Source organism: Elephas maximus, chromosome 3 (genome assembly GCF_024166365.1).
Source record: "Elephas maximus indicus isolate mEleMax1 chromosome 3, mEleMax1 primary haplotype, whole genome shotgun sequence".
In the NCBI taxonomy this organism is placed as follows: Eukaryota; Metazoa; Chordata; class Mammalia; order Proboscidea; family Elephantidae; genus Elephas; species Elephas maximus.
This window is the reverse complement of record NC_064821.1, coordinates 60,111,375-60,135,782: the sequence shown is the minus strand read 5'-3', so window position 1 is coordinate 60,135,782 and position 24,408 is coordinate 60,111,375. Positions and strand designations below refer to the sequence as shown.

Here is a 24,408-nt window from a genome sequence, read left to right as displayed (position 1 = left end):
GAGGGTGCTGGAGAAAAATATTGGGATCAGACTCCACAGATGGAATTCCCAAGCCTTGAATTCAGCGTGGGTTCATGCAAGATATGTCTAACGGGGGAGACCCAGCTTTGACCTTGGGAAACTCCCCATTTGTTGAGAAGAACCTGGTCCCAACCTTCCAGGAACTCTCCATCTGAAGAGGATCATGGGCATCTCATTAGTGTATTATGTGGGGCTAGCTGGCTCTGAGGGTCCGTGTGTGCATGAAACTATTCAACAGAGCTGGGAAGTCAGGAGGGCATGTGTCTGTGAGTGCATCACTGGAGATCTCTCCTGTATACATTGTGTGTGATGAAGGGTGTCACCCTGGACTTAGCCTATGATTGAAGAGCATTTCTGTGTGCTCCTTTGCAAAACCCATTCTCCAGGGTTGCTGAGTGTGAGCAGGAGAGCACAGGGCCAAGGAAAGAATCTGGGACCACCTGGGAGAGGAATCTAGAAAAACCCACCTGCGCTTCTCCCTCACAGAACTCTCAGCATGAAGACCCTCCTGCTGTTGGTAGTAATCGTGGCCTTGGGTAAGAGCTGACCCTGATCTTCACCCTAAGGGGGACAGGCCAGGGCAAGAAGCACCCCCCTCTCCCAGTTTTCCTTCCCATGGCAGCAAGGCCTCTCCAAGGGAGAGAGGGATAGAGACCAGTGGGGTGGAGAAAGGGAGTGAAGAGAGGGGCAGGGAGGGAGGACACAGGGCCCAGTCCCCATCAGCAACCAGTTTCCTTCCAGGCCTGCTGCAAGTCCAGGGGAGTTTACTGGATTTCCAAAAAATGATCCAGTTGGTGACAGGAAAGGAAGCTATATCCAGCTATGGTTTCTATGGTTGCCACTGTGGTCTTGGTGGTAAAGGATCCCCGAAGGATGCGACAGATCGGTGAGGCCACTCTTCACCTTCCTTCCTTCTACTCTCTTCTGGCTCATAATGCCAGGGGGTTGAGCTGGAAAAACAGCCAGCTGGGTGGAAACTCTATTCTAGACCACAGGGTCACTACTTCTCTGCCCAGGGTCAAGGTGGTGAAAGCCAGGGGGAGGCTGGCTCCTTTGAACTACGAGAAAGTGGCCCCAATGGGATGTTCCCATCACAGGTGCTGTGCTGAACATGACTGTTGCTATAAACGTCTGCAGAAACAAGGGTGTGGCACCAAATTTCTAAACTACAAGTTTACCAAGAGTGGAGGCCAAATCATCTGTGGTAAGAAAGAGTTCTATGACTCCACACAGTTTCTTTATTGAGTGCCCACTGTGCTGAGTACTTGGCTGGGCACCAGAGGTAGAAACACAAGGGACATTGTCCCTGCCTCAAAGACTCATAGTCGAGTGAGAGGTAAAGAAAATGAAAGCACAACATGGTAAAGACTCCAACAGGAAGTAAGCAAAAAGAAGGAACCCTTAACACAGCCTGAAGTTCAAGGAAGGTTCCTGAAAGTGGTGACCTCTAGGCTGAGCCATGAACACTGTGCAGGGATAGCCAAGGGAAGAGGAGGTGGATGAGCAGTCCAGAAAGAGGCAACATCAAAGCCTGGAGTGTGCTCAGGGGAACTGCAAGCAATTCTGTGTTGCTGATTGGAACCACGTGGGGAAGAGAAGGAATGGTGAGAGACATTGCAGGAGAGATAGGAAGAGTTTAGGTCAAGCCAATTAGGGGCATGGTGGTTCAGCGTTAGAACTGGTAGAATTCTCACCTTCCATACAGGTTCAATTCCTGGCCAATACACCACATGTACAACCATCACCCATTTGTTGGTGAAGGCTTACAGGCTGCTATGATGCTAAACAGGTTTCAGTGGAGTTTCCAGACCTAGATGGACTAGGAAAAAAAAACGCGTGGTGATCTACTTCTGAAAATCAGCCAATGAAAACCTTATGGATCACAACCGTCCAATCCACAACCCTTCATGGGGATGGCACAGCACCAGGCAATGTTTCATTCAGTTATGTCTGGCGTTGCAATGAGTCAGAGGCCAACACAGTGGCAGCTAGCAACAACAGATCAAGGCAGGCTTTTGAGGTCATGTTGCATTTAGATTGTCTGGTGCCATCGAGTTGATTTTAGACTCACAGCAACCCAATAATAGAGCAGAGCTGCCTTATAGGATTTTCTAGGCTGTAATCTTTATCTGAGCAGATCCCTAGGTCTTTTCTCCCACGGAGCCACTAGGTGGGTTTGAACTGCCAACGTTTCAGGTAGCAGCCAAAGGCTTAATGTTTGTGCCACCAGGGCTCCTTCCTAAAGCAATAGGGAGGTATTAAGCAAAGGAGTGACATGATGAGATTTGCATTTCTGAGGACTAACTCTGGCTGCAGGGTTGATGGAGACAGGGTGGAAGGGGGACCTGTGAGAAGGCTACTGCTGTAATCCAGACAAGAGATAGTAAGAGTTTGACATAAAACAATGGTGGTCAAGATGGAAGGGGTTGGAGAATGAAATCAAGATGCATTTGAGAGGTAGAATTATCTGAGTTTGGTGATTGCCTGGGTAGGGGGTGAGGATAGGAAGCTGTTGAGCAGGTATGCGACTATATGTACAGTAGTACCACAACTGAGATAAAGACCACAAGAGGAGGGCTTGGGCAGGGTTGTGGGGAAAAGGAGGAGGAGCTCTATTTGGGGCACTTTGAGTTGAAGGGGCCTTGGAACACCCAGGAGATGTCCAGCAGGCAGCTGGATGTGTGAACTTGCACCTCAGGGGAAGGGTCTGCACTGGACACAGAGTCAGGAGTCAGCAGAAGAACTAGACATGAGCGCCCATTTAATGCTGAAGGAACCAGAAAGGAAACAGAGTAGGAATAATTAGAGAGGGAGGAGGAAAGCTGACAGAGGAGGATCAAAAAAATTGGTAAGAAAATGGTTACAAGAAGGAGGAGAAGATTAACAAGAGCCAGTTTAACAGAGGAATCTGCCAAGGTAAGAACTGTCAAGAGTCCTTTGGATTTAGAGGCAGAAAGGCCAGGAGAAGCTCAGTGAGAGCTGTTCCCATGGAGTGGTGAGGGCAAAGCCAGATTGTAGTGGGTTGGGGTATAAATGGAAATGAAGAAGTAGAGAGAGTAAGTACAGATAAATTTTTGGAAAAAGTTTTGTTCTGAAGGGGAAGAGAAAGATGGGATGGTGGCTGGAAGGGTTTGTCCAATGTCCCCAGACAGGAGATCCATGAGTGGGATTTTGAGAGATCATGGACTCTCACTCAACTGCCTGAGTGCTTTAGGATCAAAAATTGCATCTCCTCCATTATGACCTCTCCAAGGATCATGTATCTTCAGAAGGCTTTGGGTTGCAAGCAACAAGAAGCCCAACTAAAATTGGCTTAGATAATGGGGATGTATGACTCTTGAATAAGCAAGGAGCCTAAAAGAGGGCAATACCAGGCTGGGGCAGCTTCTCAACCATATTGTCAATGAGCCAGCCTTTCCCAACCTTCTGCTCTGCCATGTTGGCAGTATCTAACTCATGGTGTCAAGACACAAGCTGCAGCTCCAAGCATCATGGCCTCACACTCTAAAAGGGGCTTTCTTATTGTACATCTCTCTTTCGTGGGAGGAAACTAATCCTTCCCAGAAGCCCTCAGTGACTTCTTCTTTTGTCTGATTGGGTGAATGAGGTCACATGTTAGCCAGAGACCAATCACCTCAAAGAAAAAAGGATAAACACAGCTGGCTTACATCAATCGGGAGCCATTCTCCGGGGCTGGGCACTTGGCCCATTGGACAAATCTGGTACCGAGAAGGAGGAGAGACAGTGGCAGTTAGGAAGAAGGCATTTAACAGAGTCTTCCTGAGCTTGGCTGCTGTATGTGCCCATTAGACTGGAAACTATCTTCCTGAAGGTGGGAATTCTGTCTCCATTAATCAGAAATATCTGGAATATAAGTGCTTGTCTCAGACTAGGAACTTCTGGAGGACAGGGATGATGTCTTCTCCCACAGGGTTCCCAGAAGAAGCCAGAGGATATTAACAATTACCTGTCCTGTGTGTATTTTCTTGTGATTTCAGCAAAACAGGACTCCTGCAGGACTCAGCTGTGTCAGTGTGATAGAAAGGCTGCCTACTGTTTTGCGAGAAACCTGAACACCTATAATAAAAAGTTGCAGCACTACACCAATGTTCTGTGCAGTGGGAAGACCCCCAGCTGTTGAAAGCCACCTTTTCCTCCAGAAGACTTACCGCCCAATACTGAGTTTCCTTCTCTATCATCACCACTCCCTGCCCCAGCCAAGTCCCCTGGGAATGAAGAAAACACGTCCCTTCCATTCTAGAGACAGGTCAGGGGCTCCCCTTTTATCCTTGTCCAGAATGAGAAGCCAAAAACCTGGGTGATTTATGCCTGGTCCCTTCCCCCTCCTTCCTCAGCAGCAGGAGATTTCTCCGATGATGGCTCCTCTGTTCTCCTAGTCCGACCTCCTGCTTAGCAGTAGCAGCTACAATCCTGGGGGTCTCTTCTGAATAAAGCACTTCATTGGCAAACCGTGTGCACGCATTTGAGGGAATATGCACAAGTGCTCACAACACCACCCAAGACTAATGAGGGTCTTGTGAGGTGGGCAGCCCCAGGAACTCCTAGTGTGAGAGCAAACCATACAAGCTAATGTAGTGTTGTCAATGTTAGCTGCCATTGAGTCAAATCCAACTCATGGTGACCCCATGTGTGCAGAGTCAGACTACTTCAAGGTTGTGACCTTTCAGAAGCAGATTGCCAGTCTTGTCTTCCAAGGTGCCTCGGGGTGGGTTCAAACAGATACACTTCAGGCTAGTAGTTGAGCACTTAACCATTTGCACCACCCAGAGACTCCTAATATGCATTGTTGTTGCTTCTGTGTGCTTCGGACTCATAGCAACCCCATGTGACACAGTAGCACTGCGCCATACGGATTTTTTGGCTGTAATCTTTACGGAAGCAGATTGACAGGTGTTTCTGCCATAGAGGTACTGAATGGGTTTGAACTGCCAACCTTTTGGTTAGCAGCCAAGTGCTTTATCTTGTGCCATAAGATGTGTTAGGCGCCACCGAATCATTTCCGAATCATAGCAACTCTATGTACAACAGAACAGAACACTGCCTGGTCCTGTGCCATCCTCACAATTGTTGCTACATTTGAGCCCATTCTTGCAGCCACTGTGTCAATCCATCTTGCTGAAGGTCTTCCTCTTTTTTCACTGACCCTCCACTTTACCAAGCATGATGTCCTTCTCCAGGGACTAGTCCCTCCTGATAACATGTCCAAAGCACATGAGATGAAGTCTTGCCATCCTTGCTTCTAAGGAGCATTCTGGCTGTACTTCCTCCAAAACACATTTGTTCATTCTCCTGGCAGTCCATACACTTCGACAACACCATAATTCAAAGTCATGAATTCTCCTTTGCTCTTCCTTATTCATTCATTGTCCAGCTTTTGTATGCCTATAAAGCGATTGAAAACACCATGGCTTGGGTCAGGCTCACCTTAGTCCTCAAAGTGACATCTTTTTAACACTTTTAAGAGGTCTTTTGTGGCAGGTTTGCCCAATGCAATGTGTCATTTGATTTCTTGACTGCAGTTTCCATGGACATTGATTGTGGATCCAAGTAAAATAAAATCCTTGACAACTTCAACATTTTCTCTGTTTATCATGACATTTGCTTATTATCCACTTGTGAGGATTTTTGTTTACGTGTAGGGGGAAAAAAGTACAGAGTCTGGAGTCACACTGGCTGGGTCAAGTTCTGCCTCCACCACCTTGTAAATGTGTGATCCTGAGCGAGTTACTTACCCTCCCCAAGCCTTCCTTCTCTCATCTGTAAACTGGAGATGACACTGGGCAGGATTGTTTAGGAGTTAAATGAGATTATGAATGGAAAGCACTGGGCCTGGCACATCTGTATTACAAGTGAAACCTCCCCTCCCACCCTCCTTCCCTTCGGTGGGCAAGAGCAGCTCCTACTGGCCTCTCCAGGCATAACCAAAAAGTTGGTCCTGATGTGCTGGAGAGCTGTATTCCACATCCTCTGCGTGGTGTGTTCTCCACCTGTTGCTGCCAGGGTGGGAGGTCAATGTAATGCTGGCCATCAGCTGGATGTATGACCTGTGCATTACCACAGGGCCTCAAGCTCAGAAGGTCTCATGCTTGGTTTAATGATCTCCTGCGGCCATCTTGAAATTCTTAATTTTTAAACAAGGGATCTTGCATTTCATTCTGTAGCTGGTCCTGCCCTCAGCCGGATGCCACTTCCCCTCCTGTTTTCCAGGGCTGCTCTGGGATCTTCCCACCTGGACCACCTAGAGCCCCACCTGTTTCTTTAATAATCACCATCAGGACTGCTGGGTGTGAGCCCTGCACAAAGGCACCCTGCTGAGGGGCATAGGTGGGGGCTAAGCTTTAGCCAGAGCACAGCTCAGCAAGCTCTGCCTTCACCAGAGGTGGCATCTTTCTGTAACTCAACTTCCCAGAACGAACACCTTTTCCCAATTTGGTACAACTATGCTTTGGTGGCACAACTGTTAACTAACTGAAAGGTTGACTGTTGGAATCCAACCAGCTGGTCCTCGGGAGCAAAGACCTGTCAATCTGCTGCCATAAAGATTATAGCCTAGAAAACCCTCTGGAGCAGTTCTACTCTACCACATGAGGTCACCATGAGTCGGAATTGACTTGATAGCACCTAGCAACAACATGGTGCCTTCACCAAAGACATACAAAATATTAGATACAATGAACATAAAATTACCATCAAATTGCTTTAAATTTTCAAAACACTCTCATTCTCTGTATATATCTCACTGTGGACTGGAAACAGTTCATGGACCATAATGGATAATGGAGCACACTTTAGAAAGCACTGTCAAACCCATACCGAGGCAATGGAAAAATGCCCTTAGCAATTTTATAATTAACAATGTGCTTTATCACTTTTCTTGGAGTAAGTGCCATTTATTACAATGTGAGGTAAAATTCTTTCCTTTCTTGTTACCCTTCAGGACCTGCTGGAGTGAAGACAAGACCACATTAATCTACTGCTGTTGAGTTGATTTCAACTCACAGCGACTTCACAGGGTTTCCAAGGTTGTAAATCTCTATGGAAGCAGACTGCCACATCTTTGTCCCTCAGAGTTACTGATGGGTTCCAATCACCAGTCTTTTGGTTAGCAGCTGAGCGCTTCAGCAACTGTGCCACCAGAGCTCCTTAAAAAAAGACCACATTAAACCAAACTAAAACTTGTTGCCATGAAGTCAATTCCAGTTCATAGCCACCGTGTAGGACAGAGTTGAACCGCCCCATAGGGTTTCCAAGAAGCAGCTGGTGGATTCGTACTGCTGATTTTTTGATTAGCAGCCGAGCACTTAACCATTGCGCCACCCTGCTGGCACAGTGGTAAAGCACTCCACTGCTAACTGAAACGTTCGCAGCTCCAACCCACCAGCCATTCCACTGAAGAAAGATGTGGCAGTCTGCTTCCGTAAAGATTTACAGCCTTAGAAACTCTATGGGGCAGTTCTATTCTGTCCAATAGGATCACCATGAGTTGAAACTGACTCAAGGGCAACGGGTTTTAAGACCAAATTACTCCTTAATAATTGCTTCTTAGCTTGAAGAGAGACTCTGAAATGTACTTTTAAGTAAAACTTCAGTTAAATGCTCCACAAGAGCTTTTTTCTTTCCTTCTGCCTTGACCTAGGGAAACCCAGGGAAAGAGGAACCAAAAAAAAAAAGAAGAAGAAAAAAAAACCAAGCCAAGCTCTTAACCACTGTACCACCAGGGCTCCAGAGAAAGGGGAAAGGAATGGCTTGCTCTCTTGGCTACATCTCTCCCTTCAGTAAAGACGTTGCTCTTTCTAATTGAGTACTCTTTCAAGGATGTTTTCAATGTAAATCTTTGTGTCCAGTTTTTGGAGGTTTTCTATTCCTGAGAACATTTCTTTTACAACTTCTCTTGAATAACAATCTCAAAGAATATAATATTCCAGGTTCAATAATTTTCTTGTATACCTTACAAATGTTCCTCCACTTTCTTCTTGCATCCAGTATCACTAATGAGTTGTCTGATATTAATCTGACTCCTCATCTTTGTTTAGTTGTCTGCCCTTTCTTTCTGCAAGCCTTTAGAATTTCCCTCTTTGTCTTTGATGTTCTTAAATTTCACTACAATGTATCTAGTTGTCAGTTTTTATTTATAAGTCCTGTTCATGCCATTAATTTTAGGAATTTTATATTCATTACATCTTGGAATGTTTCCTTTCTTTTGTTTTTTTCCTATCTTCTTCTGGAATTAATTTTACCTGGTTATTGATACAACTATCCTCCATATTGCTTAGATTTTATTTTTATCTTCTGTCTTTATTTTCCCTTTATTTTTTACCCTGCCTCCTGGGAAAACTCTTCAATCTAAGCTTCTAACCCCTGTGTCATTTGGTACCACTGCCCCAGGCAGGTCCTCTGGTCAGGATTTTATCATTAAACACCTGGGAAGAAGCAGCACTGGCAGGAAAAGCCTCCCGAGTGTATAATCAGCCATCCCTGTGGGAGGAGTGGTAGGGGAGGAAGAATAAGATGAAAGAATGGATGCCTGAGGGTAGTTGAGCAGCCTGCACCAGTTTTTCACAGTTACTCACTGAAGGAAGGCTTTTGAACAGCTATAATATTGTCTTCAAAAGGTCCCCTGGTGGTACAATCATTAAGCACTTGGCTGCTAACCAAAAGGTTGGTGGTTTGAACTCACCAGCTACTCTGGAGGAGAAAAGGCCTGGCAACCTGCTCCCATAAAGATTGCAGCCTAAGAAACACTATGGGATAATTCTACTGTGTCCTATAGGGTTGCTATGTGTCAGAATTGACTCAACAACACATAACAACAATATTACCTTCCACCACCCACCTGTCAGTTTGTCATACTGTAGTGGCTTACATGTTGCTATGATGCTGGAAAACATGCCACCAATATTTCAAATACCAGTGGGGTCACCCATGGTAGACAAGCTTCAGCAGAGCTTTCAGACTAAGACAGACTAGGAAGAAAGGCCTGTCAATCTACTTCCAAAAATTAGCTAGTGAAAATCCGGTGGCTCACAAGAGAATATCATCACGTATAGTGCTGGAAGATGAGCCCCCTAGGTTGGAAGGCATTCAGAGGACACAGTGACCATGGACTCGAGCATACCAATGGTCATGAAGATGGTACAGGACGAGGCAACATTTTGTTCTGTTGTTCATAGGTTCTCTATGAATCAAAGCTGACTCGGCAACAATGAACAGCAACAATAATATTATCTCCAGAACTTGAACATCTCAACTGCTGCTTCTGAGGTAAAGTGGAAGGCACTGTATGACCCAAGTCAAACTTCAAAGCTTCCTTCCAACCTATGTACTGCTTGTCAGACCTGGCCTTCCCCTAATCCACGACACAGCCAAACTCCTCTCCCCACAATTGCACCCAGCAGTCAGGACTGTCTTCATGCTTTCTACAGGATGGTGCACACTTTCTTTTATTAGGTCTTCAAATCTAAGCTTCCTCCTCAAATCTGTAGTTTTTCAGAGTGGTTTTGGTAAAGTGAGCCAGCAGCCTATGCTAATTTCTAATCTTCAGCAGAAAAAAAAAAAAAAAGAAATGCACAACACAATCACTTGTGTATAATTTAAAAGCAAACAGACACACAACACTAAATATTTTTCAAGCAACCATATACCTAAGTAAATTTTTGGAGGGTAAAATGGAAGTGGATATGGAGGATGAAAAAAAAATTAATAAAATGGAAGAAAATTGGTTTCTTGCTCAAACCAATGATTATACTGTGCTATAAAGAGAAAGGAAACCCTGGTGGCATAGTGGTTAAGTGCTACCACTGCTAACCCAAAGTTCCCCAGTCCAAACCCACCAGGCGTTCCTTGGAAACTCTATGGGGAAGTACTACTCTGTCCTAGAGGGTCACTATGAGTCGGAATTGACTCGATGGCAATGGGTTTGGGTTTGTAAAGAGGAACTATGATGCAATCAGGCTCTCAGGGCCATTCGGGCAAAGAAATTCTAGAATCAGTGATACTCAGATCATGGTCTAAGAATGGGGTCATGTGTTGCAGGCTGGCACATCCCCTCGGCCTACAGAATCCATGCCCATGGCACGGGTCCTGGTTACCCAACTGCTAGAAAACAACAACATGTTTTGTAAAGTGAAGTGTCAGCAGAACAAGGGAAACCCTCCATGAGATGGATTGGCACAATGGCTACAACAACGGGCTCAAACATACCATCAATTGTGAAGATGGCACAGAACCAGGCAACATTTCATTCTGTTAAACATATGGCCTCCAAGAGTGACTTAGGAGTTAAAATTAGGACCATTATTCCCAGGTCTTGAGTACAAAGAAAGTGACCCAGCTGGAGCACAAAGGACTCACAATGTCACATCAACTAGGCCCTGAGGTATGAAAACAGTAGCTAGGACAATCTTGGAAAACATCTTTTAGGAATTCTTTCACATAAACAAATACTTAGGTAGAGCACAAAAGACTCACATATTCTCCATTCTTATCTTTTTCTATTAGAATTTAGTAAATAGTGAGATTTTTTGACCAGACAAGACCTTTCTGACTGTTGTTAGTGAAACTTGTACCAATGAGTATGAAGAAGAATGATTTTAAAATGTAGACTCATGGTTATTCAGCCGTTTTTAGCCAATCTGTGAAAAGGGGAAGCTTTCAATGATTTTACCCATTTGTAATGTCTATATATACTAATGATTCTGTACCATTCCTTGGACTCAGACAGACATAGCTCTGGCAGCATGCTTGTTCATTTCCCTCTTTTGCCTCTTGGAACATAAGCCAAATGAAATCTTTCTTCTTTCTTGACTATAAGTTTGTGGTGATTTTACCGTAGTACAATTAAATGGCGTAGTAGCAGCAGGATTTTCTGAAGCAACAAATCCACTCGACTTTGAAGAGACCTGGACTGCAGAGCAAAAGGTGGCAAAGAAAGGACTCGTGTTCTGGATCTCAGTGATCACAGTGCACATCCCTTCAACATCAATTGGGCAAGTGCTCTTGGAAAAAGAGCCTTTACTTATTTTTTGTTCTCATTCTCACAATTTCTTAGTCTTTTGTCTGGCATATTATTTTGAAAACCCATTGTCTGGATTAAGGAGACTCTTTCTTAGATTTTTGCTTGATCATTTGGTTAAGAGTGACATTCAGTGACTCTTTTGGTGAACTGCATTTTGGTGTCTGGACTCTAGCATTTGAAACATTAAAGAGGTAATTCTGTTTTCAAAGAGCTCTGGGTCACTCTATGCTGCAAAATTCAGGCATAGGTCAAACAGTAAAAGTCTTTGGGCAGTCACTGGCACTCATTATGAGCACTAAAGACTCCCAGAACAGGATAAGGTGGTTGCAAGACAGATTAGAGCATTAGGCCGCCTGCCGCCTGCAAGCAAATTCTTGCACAATAAATGCCAAGCAAAACATTGTCCAAACCCTGTGGCATTCTTTGTTAGGTTTCTTTTTGTGACTCTAGTGCTCTGTTTCAAAATCACTTTATTTTCCCCTTTCCAAATTTGAAATGGGAAACAACCAAGAGAAAAGTAAAATTGATAGCACACCATCTGGCACACCCACTGCCTATATGGTAAAGAATTTAGGACCTAATTCAGTTCAGTATTTAGACAAATGGCATGATTTAACAAAAGAAAAGGATTCATTACAAGGGGTTAAATGAGGGACTTTTGAATTGGCCAAATTAGTCTTTTTAAGACGGAAGTTAGAAGCAAAAGGATCTAAACAAATCAAAATCAGTGGGAAATATTTTTTAATTGGTATTTTGAAGCCTCAAGAGGACACCAAATGAAAACTTTTGTTTCAGTTCAGGAAAACATTGTTAAGCAACCAAAACAGATCTTGGCATTGCAGAAAGGTCCGATACCGTTATTTGATTCTTTAATGAATAAAACTCCTATAGGTATTAAAGGGGGCTGAAAAAACTCAGAGGAACAGGAAAAACCTGCTTCTCTATATCTTGATTTGACTTCTAATTCTCTTTTAGCCATATTACCTTTTCACTCCCGCAATTTGTTCAAATCTAAGTCTCCATCTCCTTTGATAACTTTCATAGTTATACAGCCTAAATTAACAGGTGACCCTGTGGAAGTTATAACAAATCCTTGATCTAAATCTGAATTAAGGGCAATCGTAAAAGATTTTCTTGACTCTCATGAAAATCCACAGAAATTTTTGTATAAATTTACTATTTTGACTAACACCTATGAACCAGGCCTTTTGGGTTTATATAATTTGTTGCATATGCAACTAGGTTCAGGAGAAGCAGTTAGATGGACGACTGAAGCCAAGTGGAAGGACCCAGAAGTAAGTTTATTTACAAAAACTGGAATTACGGAAAAATAATTAAGAGTTGAAGTTCAGGATTTAAAGAATTAATAAATGCATTTCCAAGAATATTTCCAAAAAAGATTGATTGGGCAAGAATTCAGGCTTGTAGACAAGAAAAGGGAAGAAATGTACTTTCATGGCTCATCCTTCCAAACTGTTTTAAGAACATTCAGATTTAAGGGAGGTAACAAAAGAACATTGGCCTGTATTTAATTCTGTGTTTCTGAGGAAACTGTTGCCTGGGCTAGCAGCTTTCATGAAAAGACATCATTCAAATTGGGAAAATGTGAATCCTTCAGAATTGGCTACCAAGCAAACCACATCCGCTGCCGTCGGGTCAATTCTAACTGATAGCAACCCTATAGGATGGAGTATAAATGCATTCAGTTTCCAAGCAGTGCCTGGTGGATTCAAAATGCAGAACTTTTTGGTTAGCAGCGGTAGCACTTCACCACTACACCACCAGCATTTTTGAACTGGCTACAGGGGCTTACAAATTTGCTCAAACTCAAGAAGAAAAGAATAGGGAAAGTGAGTTGAAGGCTAGAGAGCAAACAAAGAAATTAATGCAGTTGTAGGAGCTGCAAAGTAGGAATATTAATGACAGGATTCCAGCCAAGGGACAGCCTCAACTGAACACATCCAAAAATCAGCTGGTTTGCAACTACTGTAAGAAGCCCAGTCATTTTAAGATGGATTGTTTAAAACTTAAGAAACAAAGTGTTACTCCTTCAGCACCAGCATTACCATCACAGTGATGGTGCTCCAAGGATTTAGGGATTTTCACCATAGTTCCCCATAACAGTCAGGGAGAGACAATGCTCTAGGTAAATGGGGAGTTCTATACCTTCCTGACTGACACAGGGTTTACCACGTCAGCAATAAATCCTTCGTGTTTACATAAGCCTCTTCCTCAGAGTAATAAAACTTCTAAAATCACAAGAGTTTCAAATGAAGAACAAATTTTGCCTCATTCGAGTCTATACCAATATTGGCAATTTACATCCATTTCCTCTCAGCAATGATACCCCTGTTAATCTATTAGGGCAAGATTTATTATTCAAGTGATGATGCCATGTATAGTTTACTGAGAGTGGAGAAATTCTCTTAAAATTTCCTTGCATTAGATGACTGATTCAGGTACTGAGAGAAAAGTAGAAGACACATTAGGCTTTATTCAAGGGTTAATAGAAGTATAAGAAACTATAGAACAGGTTGAGGGAGGAGAAAAGGGATTAGAACAAGTACCCACCGAAATCTGGGCAAAGACAACCACAGATATAGGAAGTCTTGTCAGCTGAACCTATTCCAGTGCAAGTAGATAATTCTAAGCCTTTGCCTACAATAGCCGAATATCCATTAAAGCCTGAAACTATACCACGGTTAGAGCCATTATCCAAAATTTCCTTCGGCAGGGTCTGCACTAGTCTCTGGAATACTCCTATTTTTCCAATCAAGAAAACAAAAAAAGGTAGAGATTTGTACACTATTTAAGAGACACACATCAGATTACAATATCTAGATTCCCTGTAGTTTCCAATCCTCATTTACTCTTAGCCCAGGTTCCAAGCAATGTTGTATGCTTCACAGTTATAGATCTTTGAAGTACTTTCTTTAGTACCCCTGCTCAGCAAGATAGTCAATACCTATTTGTTTTCATCTTGAAAAATTGACAATACATGTGGAGAGCTCTTCCACAGGGGTTCACCAAAAGTTCAACTTATTTTTCACAAGTATTCCACTCAGATTTGGTTCCATTCCAATTTAAACATGGATCTGTGTTATTGCAGTATATAGACGACATCATGATTTGTTCCAGTTCTAAACAAAATTAATATTCAAGACAGTATTCTGTTATTACAATGTTTAGCCACTAGAGGGAATAAAGTAGCTAAAGAAAAACTACAATCTGCCCAACCCACTGTTAAATACTTAGGACATCCTATTTCAGCTGAACTTATTTCTGCAGACCCAAAAACAAAAAAAAAAAAAAAAAAAAGGAAGCTCTATTAACTTTTCCTTTGCCTACTACAAAGGAAGAATTAAGGGGTGTTTTAGATCTTTGTAGATGGTGCCAAAATTGGGTTCCAAACGTTTCATTGCTAGCCCAGCCCTTATATCACTATTTGAAAAAGAAGTTCTTGATCCTGTTTCCCTTCCTGAAGAAGGTGCAGAAGCAAGACACGTGCTTCAACAAGCCCTTTTAATCACTCCTGCTTTGGGTTTTCCAAATTATGCTTTGAAATTTTCTCTGTATATAAAGGAACAAAATGGTAGTGATTGCGGCGTTTTCACTCAGAAACATGGAAGTCATCAGAGGCCTGTAGGCTACTATAGTCTTCAATTCGGTCCATTTGCTCATGCTTATCCTCCATGCTTAAGAGCAGTAGCAGCAATCACTCAGTTAGTACAAAACACTGCAGATGTAGATTTAGACAATGACTTAGGTTTGTTTCACATGCAGTAACTGCTACTCTCTGATCTACTTTAACTCAGCACCTATCTGCCAGCAGATTAACCTCTTATGAAGCCTTTTTATTGACGGCTCCAAATATTCAAATATATGTTATTAAAGCTTTAAATCCTGCTACTCTTTTCCCTGAGGAAGGAACACCCCATGACTGCTTTGATTTGACAGATCAACTTCTGGCCCCACGAGGAGATCTCCAGGAAACTCCTTTGGCTAACACTCCTTTTGTTGTATCTGTAGATAGTTCTTCTTTAAAACCAAATCAGATTTCAAGCAAATATCAGAGAGGATATGCAGTGACTACTTCTGCAGAGGTCTTGGAGAGGGGACCTTTGCCTCAGGTAACTTTGGCACAACAAGCTGAGTTAGTGACTCTTATCCAAGCTTGTAAGGTAGCAAAAGATCGATCTGTGACCATATTTACGATTCAAGGCATTGTTTCTAGTTTTTTTTTATGATTTTGGTATGCTGTGGAAAAAAGCAGGGATTTTTAATAGCAGGAGGATCTCCTATTAAGAATGGGAAGTAAGGGGCTGAACTTTTAGATACCTTACATTTACCTGCAGAAATAGCTGCGGTTAAGATACAGGCACACCAGTCAAAACAACAACCTCAGACTGAGGAGGTCATTGAGAATGAGTTAGCTAATGCTGCAGCTAAAAGAGTGGCTGGTAGAGAGACCCAAAAACCCAGCCCAGCTTTATCGGAAAATCCTTTAAGGATAGTTAAAGCAGAATCTGTTGAGATTACAACCATTCCTAAGCTTATACCAAGTCAAAAATTAGGAGTACAAAATCTCTATTTTAAATTCAGAATCCAAATTTAGAGAGAGTAAAAAAGTAACAAAAATTAGCACCCTAAACTGAAATAACAGAATGGAGAGCAAGGGAATGCCACCTTAGTAAAGAAACTGAACTGTGGATAGGTCCCGGAAATAGGATTATTATTCCTAAGGGAATATATATACCTTTTTATCAGCCTGATTATTAGAATTTAAAGATCAATGGGATGAAGGTTTAACTGCGTTCTCAGATAAACATTTTGAAGGGGGGGGGAAGTTTGCAGATGCAGTTTATTTGTATGACAGACATGATACAATAGACAAATTTCTATTAACATACGAAGGAACCAAAAACCCAAACCAAACCCATTGCCATCGAGTCGATTCCAACTCATAGCAACCCTATAGGATGGAATAGAACTGCCCCATAGGGTTTCCAAGGAGCGCCTGTTGGATTCGAACTGCTGACCTTTTGGTTAGCAGCAGTAGCTTTTAACCACTATGTCACTCTCTTAAATAAACTCGTTTTGGAAACAGAGAAAAATGTAAAGTGTGTTGGGGATGGAAATCAGGTTTACCTGATTTATAGAAGATCCAGAGAAAACAACAGACACTAGGTGGCTCAGTTTATTTTTACACCAAAAAGTCACACCTTCAGAACAACTAATATGGGGAAAGGAGGGATGTACTTTAAGTTCTGACACACTTCTTTGGATTGGACCTAATCAAACTCTGGTACTGCCAAAAGAATTACATCTTCCTGTAGTTTATAGTTTTCATCAAAAAGATCATTTGGGAAGAGGCTGAACTCTATAAAACATTAACAAATATTATTGTGATCATTTCTGGAAAACGGAATGAAGTGGTGAAAGACTGCACTATTTGTCAAGAATTTAACCCAAGAAAAAGTTATTCAGCTCCTCAGGATCATCCCCTTCCTACAGACCCATGACTGAAAGGGAAATAGATTTTACACAGCTTCCTCCAGTTCAAAATTATAATTATGTTTTAGTCATGCAGATATGCAGATATTCTCATTTCGTAGAAGCACTTCCCTATTGGAATGCTACTGTAACCTTTTTTGCTAAAAAATTATTAGAAAATATTCTGCCTAGGTGGGGTACTCCTAATACCCCATGTAGTGACAGAGGTTCTCACTTTACTGGCCAAAATTTGGCAGCAGTTTGTAACATTTTTCCTATCTTGTGTCAGTTGCATTGTCCATATGATCTGCAATCTTTGGGATTAGTTGAAAGAACAAATGGAATAATAAAAGTTCAGTTAGCTAAGCTTACTGCTTCTTTAAAACTAACATGGCCTCAAGTGCTCTCAATTGTATTGATGAATCTGTGACCTGCTCCTTTCAGTCCTCACAAGATAACTCCATTTGAAATTGTCACTGGACAAATTATGCTTCTTCTTTATAATGCTATAATTCCTGATTCAAATTTGATAGCTAATAGTTCGTTGGAGCCCTGGTGGCACTGTAGTTAAGAGCTCAGCTGCTAATCAAAACGTCAGCAGTTCAAATCCACCAGCTGCCCCTTAGAAACTCGATGTGGCAATTCTACTCTGTCCTATAGGGTCGCTATGAGTCAGAATCGACTCAACAGCAACGGATTTTTTTTTAATAGTTTGTTAAAGTATTGTCAAAGCTTAATAGAGTATGTTGAAGCCAATAATAAAGTGATTAAATATGCTTATGCTCAGACATCGTCTCCCAATTATGTAGGTGTTCATGCCCCAGAATCTGGTGACTATGTATTTTGGAAATGACGTCAGATAAAAGGCTCTTTACAACCAAAATGGAAAGGTCCCTTTTTAGTTTTACTAACAAATGAATTTGCTGCAAAATTACAGGGTGTATGATCCTGGATACTTTTCTAAATTAAAGAAAGCCAAAGTTCCTGATTGAGTGACTGAACTGGCAAGAAAACTGAAGTAGAAATTCAGATGCCCTCCCAAAATGACCACCAACCAACCTTCTCTCTTGGGTGAGTGGCTCAAAAGTACCATTTAGATATTTTCTCATTTGATATAGTATTTATCACTTTGCTAATCTATGTGAATTAACTTCACTTTACAGTGATGTTCGGAAGATGGAGGAGTGGTCAGATGCTTCCGGTGAACTCTCTTACAACAAAGACACACACAAAATAAGTGAAACGATTACATTTATGACCAGTTAGAAGGGCAAAGTTAGAAAATGGGCTGAGCAGCAAGGGGAGGAAGAGATGGTTCAGAAACAGAGAGGAATTGCCAGACCTGAATTGCCAGACCCCTCAGGCTGCGGTGGGCTGGTGGTAGCATTCAGTCGCAGTTTCCTCAAGGAGAAACAGCCAGCCACACAGCCTACTCACATCTCTGGAACCAGAGAAGAACGGCGCTCTCGGCAAAAGCTAAGTACTTGTGTATATTTTACCACGCCCCCCGCCCCCAAGCTGGCTTCAGTGGCTGTCAATTTCCCTGGGCCTGAGATATGTCCTCTTGCTCATCCTAAGCCATTCTCCTGTCCTTGGAGAAGGAATAAATGAACAATTCTGGAAAAGATAATATTCCAGCTCCACTAACCTGGGGAGCTCAGGACAGAAGCGACTCTTGTCCAGGCATAAATGGTCCATGGGCTTTGAATACCTTTCCCTCCTGCATGGACCTGTGTGGGCCTGTTTTAAGAGAATAGGCCCTTGTTGGCAGAAAGCAACTGTTTTAGCTGAGTAGTGGAGAGGTGGGTGTTTGATGTTTGAGACCACTTTTGCTGTTACACAGGGTCTTTACCTACCCACAACAGGTGCCTAAGGACTGGTGGCTCCACTCAGGTCACCCAGCTACTCACGATAGAGGCCCAAAGATAACTGGTATCTCCCAGTCCTTACAACCAGAAGCATTGGGTACCCAAGAACCGTCTGCAGAACACACCCACCTGTGTGCTCTAAAGAACAGGGAGGTGCTTTCCTCACAGACACTCGGGAGATGGTTGTAAGCCCCCGGCCTTGTACAGAGCGTGACCCCCTCCTGCAACCAGATACCAGTACCTTCACCAATCACCCCTGCCACTCTAAGACTGTAGGACAGAGCCTCTATCACACACTTGATGACCAACTAACTGGACACCTGAGCTGAATCCACACAAGAAAAGTGAATGGACTCCTAGGCTCATAAGCCTGGTAACAGCTCCAGCCATCTGGTGACAGGACGTTAGGGCATCGAAGGCGAAAATAATCAAGCTAGCACACTCAAGCAACCCATTTGGACATATCAAAACAAAACAAAGCAAGAAGCTAGGATATAGTAAGCAAACATAAAATAAACTAATATAAGAACTTATAGATGGCTCAGAAACAACAGTCAATATCAAAGTACATAATGCAGCAGACCATGATCACTTCAACAAGCTCTCAAAACAAAGAATCAACACATCTTCTGGATGAAGGTGCCTTCCTGGAATTACCGGATGCAGAATACAAAAGATTAATACACTGAAGTCTTCAAGACAACAGGAAGGAGACTAGGAAGGAGATCAGGCAATACGGAGAGCATGCAAAGCAACACACAGATAAACCAGCTGAAGAAATTAAAAAGATAATTCAAGAACATAATGAAAAATTTAATAAGGTGCAAGAATCAATAGAGAGATAGCAGTCAGAAATACAGAAGATAAACAATAAAATTATAGAATTAGACAACACAATAGAAAGTAAGAGGAGCAGAATTGAGCAAGTGGAAGGCAGAATTGGTGAGATTGGAGATAAAGCACTTGGCACCAATATATTTGAAGAAAAATCAGATAAAAGAATTTTTTAAAAAATGAAAAAATCCCTAAGAGTCATCTGGGACTCTATCAAGAGAAATAACCTGTGAGTGATTGGAGTGCCAGAACAGGGAGAGATAAAAGAAAACGCAGACAGAATTATTGAATATTTTTTGTCAGAAAACTTCCCTGATATTGTGAAAGATGAGAAGATATCTATCCAAGATGCCCATCAAACTTCACATAAGGTAGATCTTAAAAGAAAGTCACCAAGACATATTATAATCAAACTTGTCAAAACCAAAGATAAAGAGAGAAATTTCAGAGCAGCTAGGGATAAACAAAAAGTCACCAACAAAGGAGAGTCAATAAGAATAAGCTTGGAATACTTAGCAAAAAAAAAACGCAGGCAAGAAGGCAATGGGATAACTTATACAAAGCATTGAAGGAAAAAAATTGCCAGCCGAGAATCATATATCCAGTAAAACTGTCTCTCAAATATGAAGGCAAAATTAGGACATTTTCAGATAAACAGAAGTTTAGGGAATTTGTAAAAACCAAACCAAAAGTACAAGAAATACTAAAAGGAGTTCTTTGGTTAGAAAATCAGTAATATCAGATATCAACCCAAGACAAGAACACTGGACAGAGCAATCAGATGTCAACCTGGAGAGGGAAATCAGAAAAATAAATCAAGATAAAAAAATGCTTAAAACACGGAAATAGCAATGTCATTAAGTAAAAGAGAAGACAACATTAAAACAATAAAGGACTAAGAATTGTAGTCATAGATCTTCCATATGGAGAGGAATACAAGGTGATATAAAGAAAAGGTTAGGTTTAAACTTAGAAAAATAGGAGTAAATATTAAGGTAATTAAAAAAAGAGAGTAACAATCCTACTCATCAAAAGAAAATACAAGAAAAAATGAGAGTCAGCAGAAACAAAATCAACTGCAATGAATGGGAGGAAAAGACAATATATGAAGATAAACTACTGAGCACAAAAAATTAAGTGGGAAAAAGAAACTGTCAACAACACACACACAAAAGGCATCAAAATGACAGCACTAAGCTCAATTACACTGAATGTAAATGGACTAAATGCACCAATAAAGAGACAGAGAGTGGCAGAATGGATTAAAAAACACCAGCTGTCCATATGCTGCCTACAAGAGACACGCCTTAGACTGAGAGACTCAAACAAACTAAAACTCAAAGGATGGCAAAAATATATCAATCAAACAACAATCAAAAAAGAGCAGGAGTGACAATATTAATTTCTGACAAAATAGACTTTAAAGTTAAATCCACCAGAAAAGATAAGGAAAGACACTAGATAATGATTAAAGGAACAACATACCAGGAGGATATAACCATATTAAATATTTATGCACCCAATGACAGGGCTGCAAGATACATAAAACAAACTCTAACAGCATTGAGAAGGGAGATAGCGCCACAATTATAGAAGGAGACTTAAACACACCACTTCCAGAGAAGGACAGAACATTCAGAAAGAAGCTCAATAAAGACACGGAAGATCTAAATGCCACAATCAAACAACCTGACCTCATAGACATATACGGAACACTCCACCCAACAGCAGCCAAGTATACTTTCTTTTCTAGTGCACATGGAACATTCTCTAGAATAGACCACATATTAGGTCATAAAGCAAGCCTTAGCTGAATGCAAAACATCCAAATACTACAAAGCATCTTCTCTGACCATAAGGCCATAAAAGTGGAAATCAATAACAGGAAAAGCAGGGAAAAGAAATCAAACATTTGGAAATTGAACAATACCCTGCTCAAAAATGACTGTGTTATAGAAAACATGAAGGATGGAAAAAAGAAATTCAGGGAATCCAATGAGAATGAAAACACTTCCTATCAGAACCTTCGGGACACAGTGAAAACAGTGATCAGAGGTCAATTTATATCAATAAATGCACACACACAAAAGAAGAAAGGGCCCAGATCAAAGAATTACCCCTACAACTTGAACAAATAGAAAGAGAGCAACAAAAGAAACCCTGAAGCACCAGAAGAAAGCAAATAATAAACATTAGAGCAGAATTATATGAAATAGAGAGCAGAAAAACAATTGAAAGAGTTAACAAGACTAAAAGCTGGTTCTTTGAAAAAATTAATAAAATTGGTAAAACATTGACCAAACTGACAAAAGAGAAACAGGAGAGGAAGCAAATAACCTGAATAAAAAATGAGATGGGCGATATTACAACACACCCAAGTGTAATTAAAGGAATCATACCAGATTACTACAAAAAATTGTACTCTAACAAATTTGAAAACCTAGAAGAAATGGATGAATTCCTAGAAACACACTACCTACTTAAACTAACACAAACAGAGGTAGAACAACTAAATAGACCCATAACCAAAGAAGAGATTGAAAAGGTAATCGAAGAACTCCCAACAAAAAAAAGCCCTGGTCCTGACAGCTTCACTGCAGAGTTCTACCAAACTTTCAGAGAAGAGTTAACACTACTACTCCTAAAGGTATTTCAGAGCATAGAAAAGGACGGAATACTGTCAAACTCATTCTATGAAGCCAGCATATCCCTGACACGAAAACCAGGGAAAGACATCACAAAAAAAGAAAATTACAGACCTATATCCCTCATGGACTTAGACACAAAAATCCTTAACAACATTCTAGCCAACAGAATTCAACAACATATCAAAAAAGAATTCACCATGACCAAGTGGGATTCATACCAGGTATGCAGGGGTGGTTCAATATTCTTTAAAAATTAATGTAATCCATCATATAAGTAAAACAAAAGAACCACATGATCTTATCAATTTATGCAGAAAAAGCATTTGACAAAGTTCAACACCCATTCATGATAAAAACTCTCGGCAAAATAGGAATAGAAGGAAAGTTCCTCAGCATAATCAAGGGCATTTATGCAAAGCCAACAGCCAACATCATCCTAAATGGAGAGAGCCTGAAAGCATTCCCCTTGAGATTGGGAACCAGACAAGGATGCCCTTTATCACCACTCTTATTCAACATTGTGCTGGAAGTCCTAGCCAGAGCAATTAGGCTAGATAAAAAAAAAAATAAAGGGCATCCAGATTGGTAAGGAAGAAGTAAAAGTATCTCTATTTGTAGATGACATGATCTTATTCATAGAAAACCCTAAAGAATCCTCAAGAAAACTACTGAAACTAATAGTTCAGCAGACTATCGGGTACAAGATAAATATACAAAAATCAGTTGGACTCCTTTACACCAACAAAAAGAACATCAAAGAGGAAATCACCAAATCAGTACCATTTACAGTAGTTCCCAAGAAGATAAAATACTTAGGAATAAATCTTACCAGAAACATAAAAGACCTATACAAAGAAAACTACAAGACATGACTGCGAGAAACCAAAAGAGACCTATGTAAGTGGAAAAACATACCTCACTCACGGGTAGGAAGACTTCACATTGTAAAAATGCCTGTTCTACCAAAAGCGATCTATAGATACAATGCAATTCCGGTCCAAATCCCAATGCCATTTTTTAGTCGGATGGAGAAACAAATCACCAACTCCATATGGAAGGGAAAGAGGCCCTGGATAAGTAAAGCATTACTGAAAAAGAACAAAGTGGGCGGTCTCACTCTACCTGATTTTAGAACCTATTATACCACCACAATAGTCAAAACAGCCTGGTACTGGTACAACAACAGATACATAGCCCAATGGAACAGAACTGACAATTCAGACATAAATCTAAGCAGCTGATATTTGACAAAGGCCCAAAGTCAGTTAAATGGGGAAAAGACAGTCTCTTTAACAAATGGTGATGGTGTAAGTGGATATCCATCTGAAAAAAAAAATGAAACAAGACTCACACCTCACTCCACGCACAAAAACGAACTCAAAGTGGATCAAAGACCTAAATATAAAATCTAAAATGATAAAGATCATGGAAGAAAAAATAGGGAAAATGCTAGGAGCCCTAATACATGGTAAAAACATTACTAACAATGCAGAAGAAAAACTAGATAAATGGGAGCTCCTAAAAATCAAACACCTATGCTCATCCAAAGACTTCACCAAAAGAGTAAAAAGATTACCTACAGTCTGAGAAAAAGTTTTTAGCTATGACATTTCTGATCAGTTTGATCTCTAAAATCTACACGATACTGCAAAAATCAACTACAAAAAGACAAATAGCCCAATAAAAAAATGGGCAAAGGATACGAACAGGCATTTCACTAAGGAAGACATTCAGATGGCTAACAGATACAAGAGGAAATGTTCCTGATTATTAGCCATTAGAGAAATGCAAATCAAAACTACAATGAGATTCCATCTCACTCCAACAAGGCTGGCATTAATCCTAAAAAACATAAAATAATAAATGTTGGAGTGGTTGTGGAGAGACTGGAACACTTATACTCTGCTGGTGGGAATATAAAATGGTACAACCACTTTGAAAATCGATTTAGTGCTTCCTTAAAAAGCTAGAAATAGAACTACCATATGATCCAGCAATCCGTCTCCTTGGAATATACCCTAGAGAAATAAAAGCCTTTACACAAACAGATATATGCACACCCATGTTTATTGCAGCATTGTTTACTACAGCAAAAAGATGGAAGCAACCAAGCTGCCCATCAACGGATGAATGGATAAATAAATTCTATGCATTGATAAAGAATAATGATGAATCTGTGAAACATTTCATAACTTGGAGGAATCTGGAAGGCATCACGCTGAGTGAAATTAGCCAGTTGCAAAAGGACAAATATCATATGAGACTGCTATTAAAAGAACTCGAAAAATAGTTTAAAGAGAGAGGAAAATATTCTTTGATGGTTACAAGAACAGGGAGGGAGGGAGAGGGGTTTTCACTAATTAGATAGTAGGTAACCACTATTTTCGACAAAGGGAAAGATACACAATACAGGAGAGGTCAGCACAACACTGGACTAAATCAAAAACAAAGAAGTTTCCTGAATAAACTGAATGCTTCGAAGGCGAGCATAGCAGAGGCAAGGGTTTGG

The 24,408-nt window shown here is 41.1% G+C and overlaps 1 protein-coding gene across 1 annotated transcript; it reads left to right on the top strand.

Moving 5' to 3' along the window:
* The first annotated feature begins 437 nt into the window (after positions 1-437).
* LOC126072660 (phospholipase A2, membrane associated-like) lies at positions 438-4,162 on the top strand. The gene is made up of 4 exons (XM_049878149.1): positions 438-557; positions 763-907; positions 1,119-1,225; positions 4,020-4,162. Exons 1-4 carry the CDS (start codon positions 518-520, stop codon positions 4,160-4,162), a joined length of 435 nt encoding a protein of 144 aa, XP_049734106.1. The 5' UTR covers positions 438-517.
* The last annotated feature ends 20,246 nt before the right edge of the window (positions 4,163-24,408 follow it).